Source organism: Eschrichtius robustus, chromosome 4, assembly GCF_028021215.1.
Source record: "Eschrichtius robustus isolate mEscRob2 chromosome 4, mEscRob2.pri, whole genome shotgun sequence".
NCBI classification, from domain to species: Eukaryota; Metazoa; Chordata; class Mammalia; order Artiodactyla; family Eschrichtiidae; genus Eschrichtius; species Eschrichtius robustus.
This window is the reverse complement of record NC_090827.1, coordinates 51,020,712-51,048,357: the sequence shown is the minus strand read 5'-3', so window position 1 is coordinate 51,048,357 and position 27,646 is coordinate 51,020,712. Positions and strand designations below refer to the sequence as shown.

Below are 27,646 nucleotides of genomic sequence, written 5' to 3'. Positions count from 1 at the left end.
TGTTCATATTATATTAACAATGCCAAGGACTAAAGTGGCGTTCAACTAATATTTGTTGAATGCTTGAATGTATGAAAAAATGGACCTCAGTCTCATGTGTATTTATGGTGAAAGAATTACCTTTCAGTTCACTTAAAAAAGGGATCTGCTTCTTAATTAAAAAAAAAAAAAAAAAAAGAAGGGCCATGCACTCCTCCAGGCCTCCTTAACAGGTGAATATTTCTGAGCTACTTTTCATTCTTATCAAAAAGGTAGGGGTCTAGTGGGTATAAACATAGGAAAAAAAATCATTAGATATGAAGCCAGTGAAGTTCTAACAAATGTATACTGCATTTTCCAAATGGATGAGAATCATGATAAGCTGTTTCTTTGCCTTAACAGTGTAGTACTACCTTATGAGAACTTCTCCTATGCAGATATTTGCTCTGGCTTGTTTCACTGTGTTATTTAACTTTCAGACTATTTTCTTTACTGCCTTTGCTAGTCCAGAGGGCTTGTTACTTTGCAAGTCTCTAGAAACACAGTGCATCAGCTCTCCCTATTGTACATTTTTATCACCCTCATTTTGCAGGACAGAGGTACTTGGAATGCATTTCTGGATTGTGATTTTCCAATATGTACCCAAATAACACTTTATTGAGACATATAACACTGATATATTTAATACTGGCTTTATTAATTGTTCCATGTGTAATATCTGACCCCCCAAATAGATTGTAAGCTCTCTGTAATTAGAAATTACATCTGACATTCTTTAACATTCTCTAGTATAAGAATAGAGTCAGAAATCATTCAGTGAATCTGGATTCTCTTCTTGGATAGTATTCTTTTATGTATTTAATTATTCAAGAATGTCTAGGAAATTCATTCTAAAGAGAGTTGGCACTTAGCAAATTTTGTCCAAGGAAATAATTAAGGAGTAAATGAGTATTAGGCCTTAGGTTTTTTATTTGCATAAGCGCAGGGATTATTTTCCATAATCAAGGTATTTGGGGTTCTAAGAATAGGTTTCATGCAGTTTGGTAGTATTCTATAATTTTCTAGAAACACAAATTACACAGATGGGGTGATTAGTTTCCCTTTCTGTGTAAAATTCCATCTTTCCTTTCTCAGGGTATATGTGTTAAGCATTAGTCAATGGGATCTTGTGTACCAACTTTTTGACCAAGGCCCACGAGTACAGCAGCTGGCCAGACCTAGAGGTTAAAAAGTACAGGACCAAGAGAAGAAGATAAAATGAAGATTTCAATGAAAGAAATGCACAGCAAATTCTGGGAGATGACATTACTGTTGGCAAGATACACTGATGGTATATTTTGTTCACTGCTTTGTCTCCAGCAATTAGAACAGTATCTGGAGCATTAGGAAACTATCAGTGAATACTTTTTCAGTGAATGAGTAGATTAGTGATATCGAAGAACATAAGTTCTTTAAGTATAGGACTTTGACATTGAGTGGGTGTGTTGGAGGGATGAGGAATGAATTTCTACATACTTCATAAGTGACCTTCCATGTCTAACTAATTTGCAGCTTCTCTAAACCATTTTGATTTTAGGCTGATCATTGTAGGAAAGGAGAAGCATCTCAATACCTAGTGTGTTATTACTGGCCTTGCAACTTATGTTTTATTAAATCCTTAATATAGGTATTTCAACTCTCTTTGCTTTAAATATAAGATAAATACCTTTGCTGAGTATAGTACTTTGCTTTTTCATTAAGTACTCATATTTGTTGTTTGTTTTTGTTCTCACAGCAATCCTACAAAATGAGTTTTTATTTCCTCCATTTAACAAGGGAAGCTTGTAAACTGAGTTGTATGAACTAGCTTCATCCGCAGCCTTCTTATTTCAAAAATCCATCTCCTTTCCACATCATGCTGAATCAGTAACCAGTTTCTATGGTTCTCTTGGTAATGAGCATCTATTAACTGTAGAGTCCTAAGTCTTTCAGGGCCCATTTGGATATATAGTAAAATTGCAAAGCACAAACGTGTATCACGTTATAGTAGCAACTTGGCCACATAAGTGATAATGGAGATGATGGATACCATTGTTTTCAGGAGTCAATTTTAAAGTCATAACGTGAAATGAATTGGGATTTAAAAATTTAGAAGTATGTAGTAGCACATTTCATTGGTTCCTATTTTGTCTTTTTGTGAGTGATAGTGTTTCACTTAGGGTCCTTGTCGGAAAATAAAATTTACCCTAGATGGGTGAAATGAAGAGATTTTAAGGAAAGAATTCCTTATCAAGACAGAGAAAAACAGAATGATCCTACAGGAATGAGGGCTGTGGAGAATAATTGACAAATGGAGGATAATTAACTCAAATACTTATACTGAGGATTGGATAATTAATTTTTGAAACATTATCTCTATCTGTATCCATAATCATGCCAGTCTACGTAATTTTCTTCCAATAGAGAATATATGGTTCAATTGGAGAATACATTTGGAATTATAAAAGCATCTTTATCTACAATTTGATCCTGCAGAATTTAGTTTCGCCATGAAAGGCTTTAACACCAAATATAATGTTTTGTGGTCTTTGAAAGGAGAAACTACAAATACTGTGAACACACCATAAACATTTGAATATCAGTTAGATCTGACAACAGTTATTCCTAGTGGCGTATTATTTTCCATGAATGTCTGCCATTTCATGATCTTGCTGCATGAAAAAAAAAAACTTTGTGCTATGACCACTCTAATCCTGTCACTGCTAGGAAGTCTCAACAAATCCTTAGTATATAATGCTATTTTTATATTGTCCACTGCTTTCTGTCAGTGATGGAAAACTTCTGAGTTCCTGAGTTCATTCTAGTCACTGATCAGTGGCAGCTCTCAATAGACAAAAGCCAGTTCTGTTAACAAAAGGTGTTGACTTGGGAGAGGAAAACTCTCTGCTACGACCATGGGGTGACACCTGGAACAAAATCACCTTCAAGGTCATGGTTTTGTGTTTTGCTTTGTATATGTGAGAGCTTATAAAAGCCTTAAAAATATTCTAACAGTCTGAGATAAAATATATAGTAGGAGTATTTAGCAGAGAGTTAAAAAAAGTAGCTACTAGATATGTTTGTGAGTGGGCTTATAGTATTAATTCTCAGATGAAATGTTTCCTATGAATCAAGAAACCTCCATATTAATTCTCATCTTGAGGGAGGGGACGTCATTTTTATCCTTTTGTTGTTATTGTTTTTATTGTTAATTTTGCCCATAAAGAAATATCCTAGTTTTCTAGCTAGGTAAGTATACTTCAGTGAAATGCATTCAATGTTTTTCCTACATTTTCCTTTTAATTATTTTTACTTTCGACCTAAAATTTATATTATTCTGTCAGTCAAGTTGCTTTGTTTAATTGTCTATTTTATTTGATATGCATTCAGCAATCCAAGTCTGAATGAAAATATTCTCTAAAATGAACTCTCTGCTGTTCCACACCTTTGAGAATGTAGTTTTTAGCACTTAATCAGCTTTATAGGCTAAACTATTCTTCATGGTTTACTGCATAGAAAAAGGGGTATCCTGCCTCATGAGCGGGGGTAGAATATACCTTTGGATTCTAGGGTGCTATTTATATAATCTGAAATACACCTCTCAACCACTGTTTCAGTTGCCAAATGCCAAACATAAAGATGTTAGCAAATTTTGTGTTTTTTTTGGATATGATTATTATGTGATTATACATATTATTGTAACTATAAAATCAGTGTACACTCAAATGCAATAAAATCCCATTTAATATTCTAAATATATTATGATAATTACTAATTTAAAAATCTGAGAAAGATTTTAACTAAATAACTAGCTTATGTTAAGTTGTTCTCTTCCCAGGATACAGAGGACATATGGGACATTATAACCTTAGTTGAGATGCTTTTACCTATACAGCAATGAACCTGCTCAACATGCACGTGAGAGCTCAGTAATTGGAGAATGAGAAGTCTGCAAGTCCTGGATAAGGGAATAAATGAGTGGAATGATCTGAGAAAAACAGAACTAGTCTAGGGAAGCCTGTGAAGCAGCCAACACTAGCATGGAGGTTATAGCAGATGTGTGTGTGTATATATATATATACGTCTTATATATTAGATATAAAAATTAGACATAGAAATGAAAAGCGTTACAGTAAGGATAGGTAAATTTGGGGTAACCTGAAAAAGATACCAGGGAAAAGAAGAAAGTATTATTGACTGCCTTCTCTTCATTTGGCTCTGGATACACCCAGTTTTATGCAAATCACACAATAATCAGCAAGTTTGGCTTTTGTAAATAACTTCCTTAAGTTATGAATAATTAATATCAATCTTTAAGTTGTTAACTGGTTATTGTCAATAACTGCCTTAGGTTTTCAGCACTAGGAAGTGGTTGGGCTGGGCTCTCGCCACAGCTCTGTCAGACCACGAAGGTCTGCTCTCTGGTCACATCCTCCAACAAAAGGATGCATAATAGTTGGGGACAACAAAAGGGGCCAGTGTGTTGACAGATTTGCCTGGTTACAGGTAGAATGTATTGGTCTGTTTATTGGGAGAGAAGGTAGTTGGAGAAGATTAAGGGAGATGGAAATATGTGAGGGTTCAAAGAAGGATGGTAAGGAAAAATTAGTGACTTCTGAAAACACAGGATCAGCTATGTGAAATAGAGAGCGTAGTAGCTAGTCCCCATATTATGTTAATGCTTAGTTATGCATAAGGTTATTTGTACAAGCCTCCAGTTGCCAATCAGACATATGTGACATCAGTGGGATCACACCTTTTGACTTCCCTACTTTTCCAACCTAATCAAAGGCACTAGTAGTGACCTCAGGGCAGTAGATAAAAGTGACTGAACAAGGCGATCATGATTGTTCTCCCTCCAGTTCAAATCACATTTAGCCAAGATCTGCTGGGCTGCTTTCTGGCTGTGTTTACAAGTTAAAGACAATAACATCCTTAAAGCTGTGTATTTAATTAAGTGGGTCTGAATGTCTCCCAAGACAAGGAGTTGAAGTATGTAGAACACACACAGTCCAACTCAAAGTCCAAGTGTGTTATTTCCTAGAGCTCAGTTGCAAAATATAATTATAAAATGCCTCAAATTTAGCTGATAGATTTTCCATTCATGTTTAGAAGCACAAAAATGCATTATTTGTATAGCTTCATTTATTTCATACTTTTTAATAGATGGTAAATAAATTGCACCTTTTTGTTAAATGGTAAGAAGTTAAAAATAAAAGGCTGAAGAAAAAATGGCCATTATATCCAGAATTATTCCTCACTATTGCAAGTCAGACACAAAGTATCCAACTTATGTATGAAGAGCATGCATTCAATTCAATAAATATAACACTACTAATTGAAACGAGGGAGTCAGCTATATGGTAAATACGTAACAACGTAGAAATTGGCAATTACCATGTGATTGGTAGCACACAAATTGAATGCAGGTTAGGAAGGGCTCAGGAGATTTAAGGCAGAAATGAGTCTCCACATTACCTCATTGACAATCCTAGTGATGATTAAAACAAAGGAACCCATAAAAACTTACAAGAAGGGATGTGATTTGGTTATGGAGAATAATCAGTTCCAAAGCAGAATGTTTTCACATCTGAATCACATAGCCCTTCCTAATGCCCATTAAATTCTTCATAAACTCTCTTCTCCCCACCCCACCCCCCAAGAGACTAAGATAGAGTTTACACAAAACTTCTATGATGCAGTTTGATGTATGTGTGTGTGTCTGTGAATGTGTCTCTTAGTCCCTCATGCAGTTTAAAAGACCTGCATCCCTAAATTATGGCTTTATTTCTCTATTTTCTTCACTATTGATTTTCTTGGAAAAGTAAACTTGCTAGTCCATACTCACTACCTCCATTTTTTTCCCATTTCCATTTTAATTCCATTTCTATCACTCTGAAACTCTTTCTGCTTAAACCTTCTAGTCACCTCCAATCCCGAAACTTGGTGGTCCTTCTGCAGTTTCCCACCTACTTAGCCTTGATGCTTCTCTCTGTACATCATTCGTTCTTACAGTTCTTTCCTCTTTGACTTCCTTCATACCCCTGTCCTAAATGCTGACTCTTCTGGCAGTTCCTTAGCCATCTCTTCCATACATTCTCCCATTGCTCACCTCTTGAATATTTAAAACATGAAGGGCTCTATTTTCAGTCTTCCCAGTTGGTGATCCCTTGTGTCTCTTGACGTTAATTGTAACAGATATACCCTGACTTAGGTTACATCTCTAGTGTTCAATGTTCATCTGTGTTTAATTCATTCAACAAATTTGACAATATTTATTGACTCTCTTATGTGCTAGGCACTGTTTCCATTGAAGTGATACAATTATGATCCTGTCTCCACACAAAAAGGACATAGTATTCTCAGAGGACATAGGGTCTGCTCAGGTGAATAGACATTAATGAGAGAACCACATAGATAAATATAAAATTATGTTTGTGGCAACTGCCACAGAGGAGAGGCATATGGTCCTATAAACACTTAAAACTTTGTCAGAGAGATCAGCAAATGCTTCCCTGAGGAAGCCTTCAGTTCTTTGGATAAAGACTCAAGGATCACTCCATCACCCAAATGTTATTTTCTTTGCAGGTGACCTGTGCCTTATTGGGGGGTGTAGTTTCCATGTCCTGATGGCTGACGTGCCCAGGAGTATCACCTCTAGATGGGTGAGATTTCAATATTTCCATCTTTAATATAGGATCCCTATACTATATCCCTAGTCTAGGACATGAAGATACATCAGATAATATGCTACATTGTATCATTGTTTAGCACCCTCAACATAAGCGTCGGGCCATACACACATACCAAATATAGATGGAAATATATTATTGTACTTTTTTCTTTAGATATAATTACACATCACTGAAAATATACTGTATAGTGATTAAAATGTACTATCTTTGCCACTCATATCATGAATGGTCCCTTATATTTTGTTTTCAAATCTGTTCCAAATACCTTTTTTATTACTCATTGAAACTCTTATCAAAATATCTACCTAATTGTAATAGATTACTGATTTGGTGCTTTAACTGGTAAACAAAAGGTATGGGGGCTTTTGATCACAAAGGAGATTTAGTGTTCAGATTCCAAAATTTATTTTGCCAAATAAATAAATGGTCATAATTATGACAAACAATATTTCTTTGTAATAGGGGACTTTGGATACATCTTGTGAACTTAAATTAACTAAAGATCTTGAAGAAAGATGAGAAAGAGTGAGGACGAATTCCTTTTTCATAAAACTGTCAATGAAAAATTACCACTAATGTGTTAACTTGGCTGATGTGATTTGAAGGATAGTGCCTTTTTGTGACAAAAAATACATACTCACTTAAAAAATATGTGTGACTATTTACGTTTTCAGTAAAAATATATATATATATATATATCTTATGAACATTTCAGGTCCTAGGTAATTTTATATCAAAAATTAATATTCAAAGCCACAAGAATTTACTGCATTCCTACTATATGCAATATGGGAAGCCATGATATCCCAAGCACATTTTTTGGGAAAGAGCCTTATTTGTTTCCAATTTATTCAAGGAAAAATTAATCCAGAGAAGGAAAATTATCTTTACTATCTTAGATACTCTATATAACTACCTTTTTTTTTAAATAGTCTCTCTATCATTTGCATTTCAATCAATGGACAAGCAGTATTGAGTACCCACTTCACATTCAATTCTGGGCTATGCATGAGATTACAAAACACAATCCTTGACCTTGAGAAGTTTTCCATCTGGTTGGTAAGATAAGGATCGGGCTTAAGACACAATTAAAGAAACACACATCGACTCTTGATGCAAGGTCTCCCCTCTTATGCTCAGCCATTCATACTTTAACATTCTTTATTTTCCTCTTTTGACTTTTGACTCTAGTCCAGGGCAGAAAGTGTCTATTTTGAGCAATGAAAATATAGAACTTTAGTTTGAAAGAATGTGGACAAAAAACAATTCAAGTATAAAAATCCATATAGAGCCAAGAGATTCCTATAGGGAAAAATAATGTTTTTCCTGCTAAATTTTGAATGTATTCTCTAGGGTAAGCTGGGTTTTGGTATCTAGAAAAAGTTTTGCTTATTTGAGTTTTAAAACTCTTCTTTTGCCCTTGTTTACCTGTAGGCATCTACAATTGCAGAAAACTTTCTTTAGAATTGTGATTAACTCTTGGCATCACCTAGTATGCTTTGCTACAATATTTAATTAGAAAAAATGAAGGATAACATGATAAAACATAAGAGTAAGGCAAAGTTTTTAACATACAATTTAATATATACTAAGATGGCAAACCATTTTATAGCTTTATTTAGATCCACTGTCTTAATGCTTTCAAAGGATACTTTAATATAAGTTAGGGGAATTATTTAATTCACATTAATATATTCTTTGAAAAAATAAATAGTCATCATCTATAAAATAAATTATAAAAATCATACCAAAGTATATATTGAGAAGAAGAGATTTGAAAATTCTGTTATTAATGGAAACTAAGGCTGTAACTTTTGTTTCTTAGGTTTTGCTAGCCTAAGTTACCACCTAATAGACAGCAGGTATTTCCACTAAATTTAAATTGGTTAAGTGAAAGGAAAATCAGAAAAAAATCTTTGCAACTTTCAAATTTCAAATATATTTCTACTGTCTTCATTCTGAAGATTTATTTGAAAAGTATTGTGTTTCTAAAGGAGTTAGTCAACTAGGTTTATGATATGGAAATAACCTAATTATGATTAGCAAACATTTTCATCTTTTTAAGCAAATCATCCCATTATTAAAACTAACCTGCATCAAAATAATTTAGTATTTAGAGATTTTATTTTTTAAAATACAAATTTTTAATGGCTCACTGATATTCACATGTATTAATATTTATAAATGAACACAACCAAATAACTTTAAAAAATCTAATGTGATGGCATTTCAAATCAACATAGGACAAGGTAGAATACTTAAAGGCCCCTTTTAAACATTATTAATAATTCAGTGCCACCAGCCTTTATGAGAACTTACTAAGAATATTCAGTTGGTTAACTTCGTCTCAGTAATCATAAGATAGATGAATAAGACACAGTCCTTGCCCTTGAGATGATAGCAGTCTAAAACTTATGATCAGCAAGTTTTTTTACATCATCTTTATTTGGATATAATTTACATACCCAATCTGTACATACATAATTTAGATATAATTTACATATACTTTTATGTGTAGTTTGATGAGTTTGACAAATATATATATTGCTCTTGTAACCATTACCCCATATAAGATATATAATATTACCTTTGCCCTAGAAATTTCCCTTGTGATCCTTTATAGTCACCTCTGGCTCCAAACAATGACTGTTACGATTTTTTTCCCCACCATAAACTAGTTTTGTCTATTCCAGAAATGTTATATGAATGAACACATATAGTGACTAGGAAATATTTTTCCATAAGTCTTTCATGATTCTGCATGTCTTTTGTGAGCAGAGGTACTGTTTTTTCCAAAGGTGTTTGTATAGTGAACAACCTCGGAAGCTAGAGATAATGTCTTCTTCCTGAGAAAAGAGCAAGTTTGTTATTGTTCAGTGCATTAGAGATAATGTGTCCCTTTGGGGTAAAGTCAGGCAGGCTTACTGCCCATTATAATGGATTCAGGCTCCCGAAGCTCCCAGGTTCCTCTCCTGTAACATAACCCACTGTTTGGGCAGGTGTGGTACTCTAGCTAATCCTACTGCTGTGAGTTACAAAGTCCTTTGTCTGTGACCCAAGAGTCTTGTGTCTTCTGCCAGCATGAATGAAACTTACAAGCTTACACATTGAATAAAATCTCAGATCCTTCGCAGTTCTTGGCACCAGTATGTATTCTTTTGTGTCTGGTTTCTTTAGCTTAATGCTTTTGAGAATTATCCATGTTGTTTTACAAATTAATAATTAGTTCCTTTTTATTGCCGAGTTGTACTAATTGCACGATTATACCAAATTGGTTTATCTGTTCATTTGTTGATGCACATTTGAGTTGGTAGCAGTCTAGAAGTCAAGATCTGCACATTTTCTAAGTAGTAGTTTTTATACCATGTAATCCAATAGAGATATTTATAAAATGCTGTTAGAATACAGAAGAAGCAGTGATTAATCATGCAAAAGAAAACCTCACAGATGGGTTCACATTTGAGCTGGACCTTGAAGAATGAGTCTAATCTTCTAGAGAGTATAGAAGCCTGGCCTGTTGACCTATTAGAAAAAACAAAAAGTTCTACTCAAGTTTCTTTATGTGCATGCATTTTATATATATGTATATCTGTGCATAAGAATTTTCTCTTTTATTTCCAAAAGTTGTATGCTTCATTTGAAAGCAAGAGAAGTGACTGTTGTTTCTAAGCATCGTGAAGTCTTTACTTAAGTCTTCCTTCAGTTCATCAGCATGATCAGTCACTAGTGACACTATAAAGTTTTGAGGGGTTGGTGGGGTGCTGTCCACCCTCCCCCATACTTAATAAATTAACAATAATTTAACTAATATGGGTTATTTATGTTTTCCCAATCTTATGCAGAGAATAAGTAAGACCATCTTTAGGAAGTGTTGCTCTTTTTATTGGTTTACAACCTACAATCTCAGTAAGTATCCTTGTTTGGCAACTATAGCTTCAAAGCAAGTTTTCTGAATCTCTGGTCTTTCATACAAGCAGAAAGCTGTCCTGCAGCCTCTCCAATGTAGAAATCCCTTAAGCAGCTACTGCCTGGCCCATGCTCCAGTTTCCATCCTCTCAGTGCTCTTGTCACAGACAAGTCCTGATTCAGAGGACTTTGTTGGTGACAGAAGATGTAGTTCTATACATTTTGACTAATCATAATTCTTGGATCTTTGCGTTTATTCTTTGAATAAAATGGTCTCCCTTAGAAACATTTGTTTCGGGCTAACTCTATATCTTATATTAAGAAGCCCCTTGAAGAAATAAAATTCTTATAAATAAGTTTTATAATTAAAGAGATAAGAGTAGTATATGTGAAATAATTAATAGCTAATTACATTACTGACAGAGGTATATAGATCGTGGTTGAGTGTAAAATTTGGAACCAAACTGCTGGTTTGAATTCTGGCTCTACAATTTACTACCTTCGTGATCTTGCATGAGTTACTTGACTGCTTTAGACCTTCTGTAAAATGAGGATGATTATAATAGTATCTATTTCACAAGGTTATTGTGAGGATTATATAAAAAGTATAATGCACTAATGACATTGCCTGGTGCGTGTTAAGTAATATGCATATTTGCTGTTGATAGTGATGATGATTATGATGATTACGATGATGAAGAAGAACGATTATTTTAGTTGTAGTAAGTTCCATGAAGGAAGAGGTAAGAATAAGCACTGTGTGTTTGTGTTAAATTGAGACACAGATTTGGATGACTGCTTCATAGGTGCTTATTGGGGGAGTAATGAACAGTAAATTGGAAAGGTAAACTGGGTTAGATTATGACACTTTGAAAATGACGCTAAATTTAAACATAATGTGCTATACAGTTGGAAGCTTTTGAAGGTTCTGGACTGTATAAAATACATGTTTAAGAATGATCAGTCTGGCAGTAGCACCAAGAGAAGGGCCCTTAGAAACATCAAAGAATGAAGTCATCATATAGGTGTGAGGAAAAGGGGTGGTGGTGAGAGTAGAACAAAGCTAGTTAGGATAGAGAGAATGGGGAGGGAGGATAGGAAAAAAGAACAGTTTAGCTGTGGGAGCAGGAAGAATACCATCATTAACTGTTGGTTTAGCTGGGCAGCAGAAAAATGATGATTGAATCTGGGTTATTTAGCGATCTGTTAATGATAAAAATCCTGGTAACTGACCTTTATAGTATTACGAGATTCTGAATGGCAAAGCAAGATTGAATTGTGTTTATTATAGTTTTGATGATAATTATGATTATTTTTCTAATTAATTGGAAATTGGCCATCTGTTCATGTTATAAAAGGCATTACTAGACTTCATATTTAATTAACCCGAGTATTACATTTCACAACCATGTTGGAAAGAAGAATTTTTCTGCAACCCTTAAAACATGTTTTATTTTTTCACTCTAAGATTGTAATTGAAGTTGTGCTAATACTTGAATTTTTATAAGTGACCCTTTATGTAATATCTACATTTTATGTTTAAATTCTTAAAATTCCAAAGCAGCTCTATGAAAAATAAATATTGTTAGAATATTTCCTCAATAGTCTGTTAATTTTGTCTTATACATTTTTTATAACAATATTAAGCTATGATGTAATAGATATTTAAGTGCTCACTCTTTGTTCTGTCATAACAGTGTTTGTCCCTTCAGTTTTGGGGAATGCTAGTAAGTATACAGTGTGGTCTTTGTAAGGTGATGTTGTAAGTATGAAGCAGTGTAGTTTGGTGGGAAAAAAGAACATCTTCTTTTAAAACAGCATCTTCTTAAAAAAATACCTGCTCAGATATTTGCTAGGTTTATGGCTTGAGCAAGTCACCTTAGCCATTTGGATCCTACATATAACAGGGACATCAGTCCTGCTTTTTAAGGGTTCTGTCAGGAATTATATGGATTATAAGGAATGTATGGAATTCAGATTATATGAAATTTATGAGAAGCCTTATGTATAAATATTGGTGATTATTATTATTTTTTGCAAGGTAATATGTCAGACATGTTAAAACATTATGGGTTCCTATTCTTACTGTTGTCACTCCTGGCTTTTCTCTCTCTCAGATAATTCCATTTCCATTTAAAAGTATACTTGCTTAAGTCTTTCAGCTTTGTTTTTTCATCCAACCTAGATCTCATGAAAGGTGAGTTTGGGATTAGCATGAGTAATTTTCCAGCGTCTAGGGAGGCCTTACTGAGCTAAGCAGGTGACTACAGATATTGGCACCTGCAGTGAGGGAACAGGTGTTAGTCAAGCTGTAATAAAATTTTTAGGACTTTTAACTTTGTACTTTTCCAACTGAAATGACACAGTGTTCCATAGTTTCTTTTTTTAAGGCAAAAAGGAACTTGTCCTTTTCACTGCTAATTTTCTCATAAAGTACCAAGCACACGAGCCTCATTCTTTTTTCCTTGGGTTAAGAGTGTCAAGTGTGCTGCAGCAGGCGGGGCTTTATTTGCTGCCCTCTGCCAAGAACGGACAACCAGCAGTTTCTGAGCTTTTCACTTGACTGCTTTCAAGCTGCTGAAGGGGAAAGAGCAACAAGTCAATGTGGCAAACGGTTCACATGGAAGGGTCTGTCCAGTATTAGAATTTTAAAAGTAAAAACTCAAAATGAAATATATGTGCATAAATATCAAGGTAAGAATATATTAGTGATAGATCTGGAAAATGAGCCTTCTCACGTACACACACACACACACACACACGTATACATATTTGAAGAACAGATTTGCTTCTCCTTTGTGTGTGTATATGTATATATACACATAAAACATATATATATTTATTCTTATGACATAAATAGTTTTATGACTCAGATCACTTTTACTCATGGACTTATTAAAATGTGTGTGCTATTCTATGCTAGAGTTTATTTCTCTGTAATATTTGAGAGGAAATGTAGAATTGTGATTAAGACACAGTCTCTGCAGCCACACTGCCTAGGTTTGAATGCATGGTTGTTTTTAAAGAGCCACTTATTAGCGGTAGGACTGTAGGTACCTTTTGGTACCTTAGTTTCCCTATCTGTAAAGTGGAAATAATAATCATACTTACTTCATAGAATTGTTTTGAGGATTAAATGAGTATATATATACACACAAGCACATATACACAAATACATATGTACACATATATATTGCTTAGAATAATGAGTGTATAATAAACACTATATATCAATATTATTTATTAAACAAGTAAAATCATATTTCTATATAAAAGCAAAGAAAATGTCATACAGATTTTCAGTGGTAGTTGTTTTTATAGTCTTCTAAATTAAGGCATAACATTTTCAAAAAATAAAATGATAAGATGCTAAAATGGCATAGCAATTCAATAAAGAGGGCTGGGAATAGAACAAGACTTCTACTCTATTTACTGTCCTTTTTCCTTTAGAAGTCTTAGCTGTAACTGAACTAGAAAAATTTTCCTACTAATCATGTTACCTCTAGACGTACAATGCTGTTAAAAGACCATTTCTAAGAATCACAACATTGTAGAATTAACAGAAATCTTAGATATCAAATAGTTCATTCAACCTCTTTATTTTGGGGCTCAGAGGACTGAGACCAAGAAAATCAAAGACTTTTCTTAAGGTCAGGTAGCTATTTAATTCCAAAACCATGTTTACTAACTTTTAGTGTTGTACCTTTTCTTTTCTTTTAATTTTTATTGGAGTAGAGTTGATTTACAATGTTGTGTTCGTTTCATGTATACAGCAAAGTGAATCAGTTATACATATACATATATCCACTCTTTTTCTTTTTAGATTCTTTTCCCATATAGTCCATTGCAGAGTATTGAGTAGATTTCCCTATGCTATACAACAGGCTCTTATTAGTAATCTATTTTATATATTGTAGTGTGTATATGTCAATCCCAGTCTCCCAGTTTATCCCTCCCCCCCATCCCCTGGTAACCATAAGTTTGTTTTCTACATCCGTGACTCTACTTCTGTTTGGTAAATAAGTTCATTTGTACCCTTTTTTTTAGATTCCACATATAAAGAGATATCATATGATATTTGTCTTTCTGTGTCTGACTTACTTCACTCAGTATGAGAATCTCTAGGTCCATCCATGTTGCTGCAAATGGCATTATTTTGTTCTTTTTTTATGGCTGAGTAATATTCCATTGTATATATGTGCCATATCTTCTTCATCCATTCCCCTGTTGGTGGACATTTACATGTCCTGGCTATTGTAATAGTGCTGCAGTGAATATTGGGGTACATGTATCATTTTGAATTATGGTTTTCTCCGGGTATACACCTAGGAGTGGGATTGCTAGGTCATATGATGGTTCTATTTTTGGTTTTTAAGGAAACTTCATACTGTTCTCCATAGTGGCTGTACCAATTTACATTTCCACCAACAGTGTAGGAGGGTTCCCTTTTCTCCACACCCTCTCTAGTATTTATTGTTTATAGATTTTTTAATGATGGCCATTCTGACCAGTGTGAGGTGATACCCATTGTAGTTTTGATTTGCATTTCTCTAATAATTAGTGATGTTGAGCATCTTTTCATGTGCTTTTTGGCCATCTGTATGTCTTTGGAGAAATGTCTATTTAGATCTTCCCCCCGATTTTTCGATTGGGTTATTTGTTTTTTGATATTGAACTGTATGGGCTGTTTGTATATTTTGGAGATTAATCCTTTGTCAGTTGCTTCATTTGCAAATATTTTCTCCCATTCTGAGGGTTGTCTTTTTGTTTTGTTTATGGTTTCCTTTGTTGTGCAAAAGCTTTTAAGTTTAACTAGATCCCATTTGTTCATTTTTGCTTTTATTTTTATTACTCTAGGAGGTGGATCAAAAAAAGATCCTGCTACAATTTATATCAAAGAGTGTTCTGCCTATGTTTTACTCTTAGAGTTTTATAGTGTCTGGCCTTATATTTAGATCTTTAATCCATTTTGAGTTTATTTTTGTGTATGGTGTTAGGGAGTGTTCCAATTTCATTCTTTTACATGTAGCTGTCCAGTTTTCCCAGCACTACTTATTGAGGAGACTGTTTTTTCTCCACTGTATATTCTTGCCTCCTTTCTCATAGATTAGGTGACCATAGGTGTATGGTTTTATCTCTGAGCTTTCTATCCTGTTCCATTGATCTATATTTCTGTTTTTCTGCCAGTACCATACTGTTTTGATTACTGTAGCTTTGTAGTATAGTCTGAAGTCTGGGAGCCTTATTCCTCCAGCTCCGTTTTTCTTTCTCAAGATTGCTTTGCCTATTCTGGGTCTTTTGTGTTTCCATACAAATTGAAATATTATTTTGTTCTAATCCTGTGAAAAATGCCATTGATAATTTGATAGGGATTGCATTGAATCTGTAGAATGCTTTGGTTAGAATAGCCATTTTCACAATATTGACTCTTCCAGTCCAGGAACATGGTATATCTCTCCATCTGTTTGTGTAATCTTTGATTTCTTTCATCAGTATCTTATAGTTTTCTGAGTACAGGTTTTTTGCCCTGCTGTAGTACCTTTTCAATTACAGTAACATACTTGAGACTTACTCATGGTGGCTAAATGAAAAACAAAATTTGATTCTCGTTTGAGCCAGCATACAGTGAAGCATATGTGTTGTATGACTCTTTGTTTTGATATACTTTCTCATTTACAGAAAAGTTATAAGAATAGTACTAGGAACTTCTAACACCCTTAACCCAGATTCCCAATTATTTACATTCTGTTTCATTTATCATTCGTTTATATATGTGTTTATATATATGTTTATTTATGATTTTTTCTGAATTGTTTGAAAATAAGTTGAAGACATCTATCTCTTTTAAATACTTGAATGTGTATTTCCTAAAAACAAGTCACATAACTGCCTTGATAACATAATTATCAATGAACAAAATGAGAAAATTTAACATTGAAAAATATTATCTAATCCACAGTTTATATTTAAGTTTTATCAATTTTCCCAATAATGTCCCCTTTCTCTGTTTTGTTTTGGCTCAGGATGCAAGCCAGGGTCAAGCATTCTGTTGAGTTATCATGCCTCTTTAGTGTACTTTCATTTGGAACAGTTCCTTAACCATTTTGTCTTTTTTGACCTTGAGATTTTTGAAGAATGAAGAAGAGTTATTTTGTTGAATGTACCTCAATTTTTGTCTGTGCGATGTTTCCTCATGATTAGGTTTAGGTTATGCATTTTTGGCAGGGCCACCACAGAAGTGATAATGTGTCCTTCTCAGAGCATCCCATCAAGAGGCTCATGATGTCAATTAATTCCAACATTGATGATGTAAACTCTGGTCGCATTGGGTCTGCCAGGTTTCTTCACAGTAAAGTTACTGTTTTACCCTTTCTAAATTAGGATTAATTTGTGGAAAGGTACTTTGAGATTATGTAAATATGTCTTCCCCACCAAACATTTACCAACTAGGTTTTGCATTCATTGATAATTTGTAACTTCATTATTGCTTCCATATTTATTAGTTGACATACTACTGAAAGGAAGAGCTTTCTCACATCTTCCATTTGTTTATTTGTTTGCTTGTTTGTTTATTATATCAGTAGAACTCATGTATTCTTGTTTTATTCTATGGGTATGATCTATTACTATCATTATTTATTCTTATCTTCAAATTGTCCCGTATTTGTCCAGTGAAAACCACTTCAAACTAGCCTCTGTGTCCTTTCAATATTCTTCCGTCATTCTTGAGAATTTCCTTACTTTCCAGCACATGTTATTCTAGCATCACCTTGTGCTTTTCCTGGTGAGGCCCTGGAATCAATCTTTTTTATCCAAGTAACCATGATTCTATTTCCTAGTAAATGGTGTTTAGAAGTCAAGATCTGGATGCTAGGTGTACTCATTTATTGCTCGCTCCTGGTGTGTCATTACTTCAGGGTTCTCTCAGTGAGCAGCATTAGTAAATATATGTCTATATTTATTTCTGTATCTGTGTACCTATCTATTAAAAATCATGAGATGTTGGTTAAAGGGTACAAAGTTGCAGTTATGCAGGATGAATAAGTCTAGAGATCTAAGCTACAACATGATGAATATAGTTAATAATACTTTATCAAATACTGGAAATTCGCTAAGAGAGTAGATTTCAGGTGCTCTCATCACACACAAAAAATGATAACTATGTGAGGAGATGGTATGTTAATAGCTTGACCGTATTCATCTTTTCACCATGTATATGTATACCAAATCATCATGGTCTACACCATAAATATATATAATTTTTATTAAAAAAATAAAAACCAAGAGTTCATGCTGATATCTCTAATTCTATCTCAAACACAGGATACATTCTCATCTTTCCATTTCCATGTTCGTAACTTCCTTTTCCAACAATGAGAAACCTGGCTTCCCATTGCATTCAACATACATATTTATTTACTCAACTTGGAATACTCAGAAGGTAATTTCAGAATTGCTAATCCATTTCATAGCAAAAAGCAATCCCACTGACTAGAATTCAATATTTTCAGTTTATTTTAGGGGTAAGATTTATTAGAACAACATAATTTGTGCATAAATCTCAAATGTACAATTCATGAGCTTAGACAGATGTCTGTACCCATATAACTCATATCCCATAAAGACATAAGGCATTTCCATCACCTTAGAAAATCCCCTGTGCCCCTTCCCACCCACTCCATAGTAGCCATTTTTCTGATTTCTATCATCATAGACTGGTTTGGCCTATTCTAGAACTTGATATGAATGGAATCATGAAGTGTATATTCTTGTATCTGGTTTCATTTACTCATTATAATAACTATGGAATTCATCTGTGTTGTTATGTATATGTATAGTTTGTTTCTTGTTATTGCTAAGGAGTATTTCACTGTATGTTTATGCCACAATTTGTTTATCTACTCACTTGCTGATTGGCATCGAGTGATTTCTAGTTGAGGCTAATATAAATAAAACCACTATGGATATTTTCATTCAAATATTTTTGTGACCATATGGATTCCATTTCTCTTGGTTAAACATCTTTGATTGGAATTGGTAAAATCAAAGGTAAAGATGTGTTTAATTTCATAAGAAATTACCAAACCTTCTATCAAAGTGGTTGCACCATTTACGCTCTTACCAGCAATGTCTGAAAATTCTGGTTGCTCCATATCCTCATCAACACTTGGTGTTGTCAACTGTTTTTAACTTTAGCCATTCAAATGTTTATGTAATGGTATCTTACTGTGATTTTAATATATGTTTCTCTGATGACTAATGGTGTTGGGACTTTTCTGTGAGATTATTGGACATTTCTATATCTTCCTTTGTAAAGGGTATTTAATTTATTTTCATTTTCTAAACTTTTTTTTTTTTTTTTTGGTCTGTTTATTAGTGAGTTGTAGAAATCCTTTATATATTATGGATGTAAGTCTCTTGGCAGATATATGTTTTGCAAATATTTTCAAACAATGTCTGGCTTGCCTATTCCTTTTTTTAAAATGATGTCTTTTGATGAACAGAAGTTTTTACTTTTAATAATTTCTAAATTATAAATTTTTATGGTTATTACTTTATATATCCTTTCTAAAAAATAACTTTTTCATCCCTGGTTGTGAATTTATTCTCATATGTTTTCTTCAGGAAGTGTTAGCTTTTAAATTTAGGTCTAATATCCATATTGAATTAATTTTTGTGTATGATGCAAGGTAGGGGAAGCTCTATGTGTTGTAAGCCTAGATTTTCATTATTTTAAAGAAATTTTTCCTACACATATTTTCATTGTGTTTTTCCTGGATATTAAGAAAAACTTTTGGGGTAGCAAGTGATTAAAACCAACTCAAGCTAGATTAAGCAAATGGGAATTTATTTGCTCACTTTGCCGGGCAGAGTAAGACATATCTCATAGGATCAAAGGAAGATACACAAAGGCCAGGAGTTCAGGAGCTAGAACTAGGATGGATATTCCAGGGCTCTCTCTAGTCTTTTCTCATATCTGCTTATCTCTGCATCACTTCATTGTGCAGACCACTTTCCTCTACAGGCCAGGGGAGATGAATGCTGTCAGCCTCATTCATCACAGATGCTCATTCTTCCAGCGTCACTACAGTTGTCCTAAGGAAGGACTCTACTTGGCACTGCTTCAGTCACATGCCCTCTTCCTGGGCTGGTCACTGTTGCTTGGGAGCTCAGAACCTAGGCGTAATCAAGTCCAGGCCCACCCTATGGCAGTGGGATGGTACTACCATCAGAAACAACATGGAATGAGGGAGAGAGGGTTCCCCAAGGATAGGTTTCTGGACATTCCAAATATTATATGTCCCATCAAGATTCCTATTTTTAAAAAATGGCTTTTTACAATGTATAAAATAAAAAATTAAATTAAAAAATGGCTCTTTATATATGGGATTTATTTATCTTTCATGGAACTCTTAATTAAATATATTCAGGTGCAGTAAAGCTAGATTTCTATTCTGCTCCTCTAAAACTGAAGTGTGAATTAATTAGATACTTTGAAGAACTAAAATGTATGCAAATTATATGAGAATAATGTACCTTCTAAATGATTAAAGTTCAACACATCAAAGTCCATCATAATGTGAATGATGCCGAATGAAGTGGAAGAGCAGTCAGATTTTTTCATTTTGACCTGTCCCCACTTTCCTCAAATTATAATGAAAAAATTGGATTGTCAATACTTCAATATAATAAATCATTGGGAGAGTAACTGTGGTTCAGTTATTAGGACAAGATTTATATACTTAGAGTGCCCATAATTTTCCAGAGCTTTAAAGCAAGGCTGATGATGTTCAACCCACAGGATTAATTGACAATAAAAGAAGTGGCTCTTATTGGAAGTCATTAAGCACCTCAAGGCTTACATTTGAAGGAGAAAACTTGAGAGTTCATTGTAGACAAATGACTACCTCAGCCAAAGTTACCTACTTGTATAATATTTTCTTTGAAGTGTGGTTGAGTAAAAAGCTGGCCCCATAGAGAGCCTTGAAATGATAATGTAATCGACAGCATAACTGACTTTCCTGGGTTGGATTCACTAAAGAAATCTGACATCAAAAGTAATATTTTAGACAGTCTTTTGTCTAAGTATAAAAATGTGACCATCAGGGGATAGAGATGGAGGACCTCTTTAACTGACAGGCCCAGAGGTTATTTTCCTGTTATGAGAGGAGGACCCAGCTGGGAAGGTTCTTCCCACCTTAGCCTGACTGTCTTCCTCAGCATTCCACTTGCTTCAGTTTTGCTCTCTTCACTCTGCCGACTGTGTACAAAAGCTCCCCTTCATGGCTGCCATTGCTGCCCCATCCTCTAGGTACTATAATCCCATTAATTTTCAGATTTAGGTGGAAAGTCTCTTTTCTTTGTTCCTTGAGACAGCTTTTCAGAATAAAGTTTTACCAATGAAAAATGAACTAGGAGGGAGGAGAAAGACACACAAAAGCTTAAAAATTGAGTTGTTTATAAAATCTGCTTTCTGATCCTATTTTTAAGGGTCTAGTCATAGATGGGGTTAATTAATATAGAACAAGGGACATTCAACTCCTATTTCCTTTTCCCTGCTTCAGATCCGTTTGCTTTGTTCTTTGTGGCCATATGATGCAATGATAGTTGCCATCTTAGAGCTCTCAGCAAACTATTCGTTTTTTCCATTAAAAGAAGTTGACTTTCCTGCTTGCTTTGGCAGCACGTTTACTAAAGTTGGAATACTACAGAGAAATAAGCATGGGCCCTGCAAATTCGAGAAGCGTTTTGTATTTTTATGTGATGTACAGCATGGTGACTATAGTTAATAATGGTGTATTGCATATTTGATAGTAGCCAGGAGGGTGGATCTTGATAGTTCTCATCACAAGAAAATAAATTTGTAACTATATATGGTGATTGATATTAAGTTGACTTCTTGTGATGATTGTTTTGCAATATATACAAATATTGATTAATTATTTTGTACACCTGAAACTAAGATAATACTATGTCATTTATACCTCAATTTAAAAAGAAAAAAAATAAGTTGATTTTCTTTTCTTTTCTCATTTCAAATGGCATTCTCTCTCGGGGAGCACTTGAGTTTCTATTTTCTGTTAGGGGGATATTTTCAGTTCTTGGTTTATTTACAGAATCAAAGTAACGAAGAGTCTCTCTCTCCTGTTCACATATGATTGATTTGTTGTGACTGTCTGGAGTGCTGTATTGAGAAGCCATCTGGAGGTGCATCTAGGTCCCTCAGGAAGGAGAACTGTGATTAATTAATAATGTCTGTCATGAGCTTAAGAGTAGCTGCACACTTGCCACGTATCTGTCATTTCTCTCAATTCCATCAATGGTAACGCATTTGTTTTGATTTGATTTTTATTTCTACTCAGGTTATCAGCCTTGGGAATTCCAGTGGTTTTCTTTTTTTTACTAATCCTTCAGATACTGATGTGGTGGTGGGGGAACACATCTAAATATATATTAAAATACTTTTCTCCCTGTTGAATTAAAACCTCCTTAAGAAGGAGCAGATTCTCTCTACAAAGTCTGAGGCATTAAACATACAACAAAAACAAATAAATATTTAAACTTTTTTTCAAATGGTTCATCCCATTAAGTCATTTTGATTTCTTACCAAATGAATATGGAAATATTTTATATTTTATATTAAAATATAAAATGTAGATTGACATTCCTGATCCATCCCAACAGGTACATAATTTTCTATTATTGTGTATTCTCTGTTGTTTTGGACAACTTAATTTCAAATGAATCAAGGAACAGGATATTTAGTGTTTCTTCAGGAAAATAACTGCACATTTACAAAATTACTACTGTTAAGTTTCCCCCAGGTATGCTCTTCTGGTGACTATCTTAAACTTTGCATTCATGACTATTGTACATTTTTCAGTTCTCCTGTTTTCTTCACACTTAAACTCTTCATTTTTAAGAAGAAATGTTTCTTTATTTTTAACTCGAGTTATAATTCCAGTGAGACAAATGGGAGTTCTCTTTGCTCAACAGTTTCTGAAGTTTGGTTTAGCTTTAAGCCACTAAAAACTTAAAAGGTTGTATTTAGATGGGAGAATTTGGACTGAAGTCCTTTCATTGGTGTCTATAACATCAAATTTTTGCACTGCAAAAATTGGGAGCCTTGAGTCCTCTGAGGTCCATTCTCTTAGGCCCCAAAGACTGACCGATGCATTTGTTTATTCATTCATTCCTCATTCCCTTCCATTTATTCAACAAACCTTTGAGTATTTAGTATATGCTGGTGTGGAGGGTTCAGGGAGCCCATATCCTCCAAGAGTTTTGGTGTAGAAGACTGAACAGAAATAAGCATATGGCCACATGTGACAAAGGCTCTGTTCAGAGTGACATGGGAGCTTGTGGAAGGGGAACATCCAGACTGGGGATGGCAGTGGCTCTAGGGAAGCCTTCGTAGAGGAGCTGAAGGATGAATAGAAGTTAATCACACAGTGAGAACAGCCAAGTGTGGAAAACCCTTTCAAAGTATTTTTAAAAATTCGATTGCTTCCTGAAAACAGATTTGGCCTCCTGGAATTTATCTTGGAGCTAAAACAATCTCCACTAGATCCGCTGCAATATGGGATCTAGAGTGCTGATTCCCTTGTAGGTATCACAGTTTGATTCATTCTTCCAGTGGAGAGGTGGTGTGGTAGAGAGCGAGGTACAGAAAGTGCACTGTTTTTCACTCATCAGTTTTCTTTAGTTAGCGGTTACTTAGGCTACTAAGATGTAATTCTTTAAATATTTTCATGCACATTTTTTGTAAACGTGCATTGTCTTAGTCTGCTCTTGCTGCCATAACAAAATATCATAGACTAGATGGCTGAAACAACAGAAATTTATTTTCTCACAGTTCTGAAGGCTGGAAGTCTGAGATCAAGGTACTAGCATGGCCACATTCTGGTAAAGCTTCCTTCCTGGCTTGCAGATGGCCACCTTCTCGTTGTGTGTTCATATGGCCTTTCCTTAGTGCCTGCTTGGGGAAAGAGAGAGAGAGAGAGAAATCAGTCCTGAAATTATTTAAATATTTAGAATTTTTAAAGAGTTTTAAGTTCTAATCAGGTAAATAATTGCAGTTATTAAAGAAATGTTCTGGTAAATAATAAAAATAAAAATATAATTTCATAGGTTGACAGTAGTATACCACGACCAGTTTGTTCAGTGAACCTCGTATGGCAAAGCTCTTTTATGTTCTTTGCTTCATCAAAGAATGTCAGATCAGCAGGAATATCCTTACATGTCTTCCAGTGGCATGGAACTTAGTATTTTAAAAAATGAGAAAAGAATCTTAATAAATATGTTGCCTTTAAGGGTTTTCTTTTCTAGGGAGAAGACACACACAATGTGTATATACCCACATACACACACACATGCATGTTCATACACACATGTATGCATATATGTGTACACACACTTGCATTCACACATATGAATGAATACATACACATATGTACACATACTATATAATTCCCTGTGTGTGTTTTTGTGGTGTGAACCATTACCTATAGAAAGGCTATATGCCAGCATTTAGGCATACAGCTCAAAAAAATGTACTACTGCTTGTCAAACCAGCATGTTAGCAACAGATACAGAACAGTTTTTTTTAAAATAAGAAATGGGTTAGAATTCAGATAAATATTGGCCCTCTGTAGTTATACATCATGTACAGTGCAATCACATTCATTTTACAAAGGAGTTAGGTTCCACCGTCAACACAAAAGGTGACAATTGGATGTGAACAAAATGACTCTTGAAAGTTACACAAATTGCTCACAAATTGCAGTATTTTACCAACTCTGCCGGTTTTGTATTTGTTTTCTCTCCTAGCAACAGAACAGATCACTGTTCTTTAAACAACTGGAGTAGTTTATTTGTGTTGAGCAGCCATGTGGTGTGAAATCGTGTGTACTCTGAAGCTCTGGGATCACGTGTGTGCGGTGCGATACTCTCCCCACCAGAGCTGAGGGAGCTGATGCTGGCTGTAAAAATGCACCTCCCGCTAGTCCCACATATGTGGGAGCACATGTTCATTGAGTGTAAAGGAGGCATTGTGGTGGAACGCTGTTTAAGTTGTTCTCCCTCCTCCTCTTTCCCTCTAGCTTCCTCCTCCTTTGCCGTTCTCTTGTGTTTGCTGAACATTGTCATCTTGTAGGTAAATTCGAACACATTGCAACTCTATGGCATATGGCATTCTATTTAGATACATCTTTGTTTATGTGCCTGTTTATAGGTTCTTTGTTGAAACAAAGTTACAAATATCAATACCTATGCGTGTGGCTGTTGGACTTCTAGAAAATTCTGTTAAGAGCATGAATTTCATTTCTGGTCGCACCATGTAATACTCGCAGCATGTGTTCCTAGCTCATCTGGTTGCAAAAAAGTACTATACGAGTAGATGTACAAACCAGTTTCCATCCCTGGAAAATAATTTAAATCTGTTAGCCCATCAAATGATGGGATCTTTTTGAGCTCCAGCATGGTACAGTAGCTATCATTAAGGCTATGAATACACAAGTTAACTTAATTCTGCTTTTGTTTTAGTTTAGAGTAACCATTTATTTATGTTACTGTTTTGTTGCTTTGTTAAATACTGAGGTCGATGGTCCTACTGGCATCTCATACACAACCCAGCTGCCACTGACTGACCACGGGAAAGTACTTTCCCAGTGGAGATTAGTTAAAACATTCTCTGAGAATCTGAGTGAGTGAACCATACTTTCCTTCATGCAAAACCAGAATTGATTACATGTATTTCCTGCCAAAGCTAAGAGGTGCAGTTTTGAATTTCTTCAGAAAGGGCAATTTCAGGATCACTTAAGTTTTATGATTTTAACAGTGTGTTTAAGAACAATTTTCATGCTAATTGAAGTGTCCTGTGTCAAAGGAGGAAAAAAAATCAAGTTCTTAAGGTAGACCATCTTCTTTAAGACATTAAATGGAAATTCACAACTTTCCAAAATATTCTTTGTAGGAATTCTATTGTGATGGTTACATAGCTTCATTCCTTGATTCAGCAATTGTTTGCTGAGTACCAAGTAAGCACTGGATATACTGCAGTGAGGAGAAGCAAGTTCTTGACCTGTTGAAGCATATGGGATCCTACAAGGGTGATCAGCAATAAACAGCTAAACAAACAGCAATTTAGAGAAGTGTCAGGAAGACAGAGGACAGAATTCAGTGATAGAGAATAACAAGAGGGGAGCTAATTCACTAGGTGATTCGTAATGGTGGTTGGAGGAGGTAGGTTTTAGGCTGAGACTTAAAGGATGAGAAGAGGTGGGCCAGGTAAAGAGCATGAGGCAGAACAGCCTAGGCAGAGATCAGCAAGCATCAAAACTCCAGGCATAAAGGAGCTTGGGTGTTTCCAGAACTGAAAGTAACCTGGTGTTACTGCATCAGAGCTTTTAAGTGTGTGTGTGTGTGTGTGTGGTGTGGGGGGAAATGAGGAGGTGATGGTATGAGGTTAGATTAGATCAGCAAATGGGTGTCAGATGATTCAGAACCTTGTATGCCATGGTTAAGACTCTAGATTTTAAAATCAGTACAATGGAAACCAATCAAAAATTTAAGAGTAGAGAATCATTACCTGATTTAATTTTTAAAAGCTCACTTTGGCTATTTTGTGGAGAATGAAACATGTGTGAGCATGTTTCATTGTGTTTGTGGTTAAAAATGGAAGCAATGAGACCAGTTGGAGGGCTATTAGAATCATCCAGTCAAAGACAATGGTGGCTTGGGTAATAGAGTGGCGATGGAGATGGAATCAACTGGATAGATTTGAAATATTTTTTGGAGGTATCTTCTGAATTTACAGGTACATTTGATATTCAGGGTGAGGAGGAATCAGGAATCTAAAATGATCACTTTTTTTTTTTTTCCAACTGGGCATATCATGGTAGCCTTTCCTAAGATTGGGGGTTGGGCGAGATCAGGTTTCAGAGGGAGATCATGTTCACTTTTATTTATCTAGCACCAAACCTATTGCAAAATTTATTAATTCATCAAACATTGATCGAGCTTCACCATATGCCAGACTTTGTACTAAGTGTTGAGGATATCTGGTGTCCTTATGCTTATGGAATTACAGAGATGGTAGATTTCAGGGTGCAAGAAGGGACCATAGTTGGAAATCATCCAGTCCAACATCCTTATTTTAAAGATGAAGGGTAGAATTTGAAGCATTTGATTTTTGAAGAAATATCAAGACTCTATAAAAATTATGGTTATCCTAGTAAAACTTAACTTTACTCAACCAGCAAAAATTGTGGTATTATTTTCCCTTAGGGATAGCATACAATCTGTTTTCATTTCTGTTTTAATGAATTGTTACAACTAGTACTATTAAAACACTTTCTGTTGCATTCTGAAGTCATGAAAATATGGGCATTATAGCCAGGAGTTCAGTGAGTGATGCTGTCATTCGTTTCACTAGGCTTATAAACAACACATGCAAGAAGAATCATAAACCGTGTTCAAATGTGCACACATTTTTTTACTAAGGATTGATAGTAGACAAATGTGGAATTGGACACTTGTATTTTTTATATTATTGATGGTAGGTTGATATTTACCTTGAAACCTTTTAGAGGAGATTTTTCAAATTTAATGGAAAGCATTAATATGAGAGGGAAAAAAAGAAGGGCTGCAAAGAAAAAAATTGTTGTTGTGCAATGAATTCTAGATTTGTGTGTGTGCAAGTGGATGTATGTTGGAATGTTTGTTTTAAGGGCTTATTCAATTTTGTAAGTTAATATATTTGGTTAAAGAGTAAATAGGTAATGATGAAATAGCAAGTTTTGTAGATGTGAACAACTTAAACACCAGGAAACCAAAAAAGATTATTTAGAGTGGTCTAGATAAGCATACTTATTATCTAAATTATGATACAGCATTTATTGTTCATTTAAAGTGAGATTTACTTGGCTCTTTATACTAGGTCAAGTACTGTGAAAGAAAAGCGATGAAAGTTCCTGCCCTAAGGGCGTAACAAACTTGAAGCATCAGGCATGATCCAGTCTGGTCACACACATGCACACACACGATGG

General features: G+C 34.7%; 1 protein-coding gene across 3 annotated transcripts in view; it reads left to right on the top strand.

Moving 5' to 3' along the window:
- ARHGAP24 (Rho GTPase activating protein 24) overlaps positions 1 to 27,646 on the top strand; it is a 514,100-nt gene that overhangs the window by 57,750 nt on the left and 428,704 nt on the right. The window contains exon 1 of one of the 3 annotated variants that reach the window (XM_068542698.1): positions 6,643 to 6,662. The exons of the other annotated variants lie outside the window; for them this stretch is intronic. Coding sequence (XP_068398799.1) covers positions 6,659 to 6,662 — 4 coding nt within the window. The 5' untranslated portion in view covers positions 6,643 to 6,658. Of the gene's footprint in view, positions 1 to 6,642; positions 6,663 to 27,646 lie in introns of those variants that run through there. 3 annotated transcript variants of the gene reach the window in all.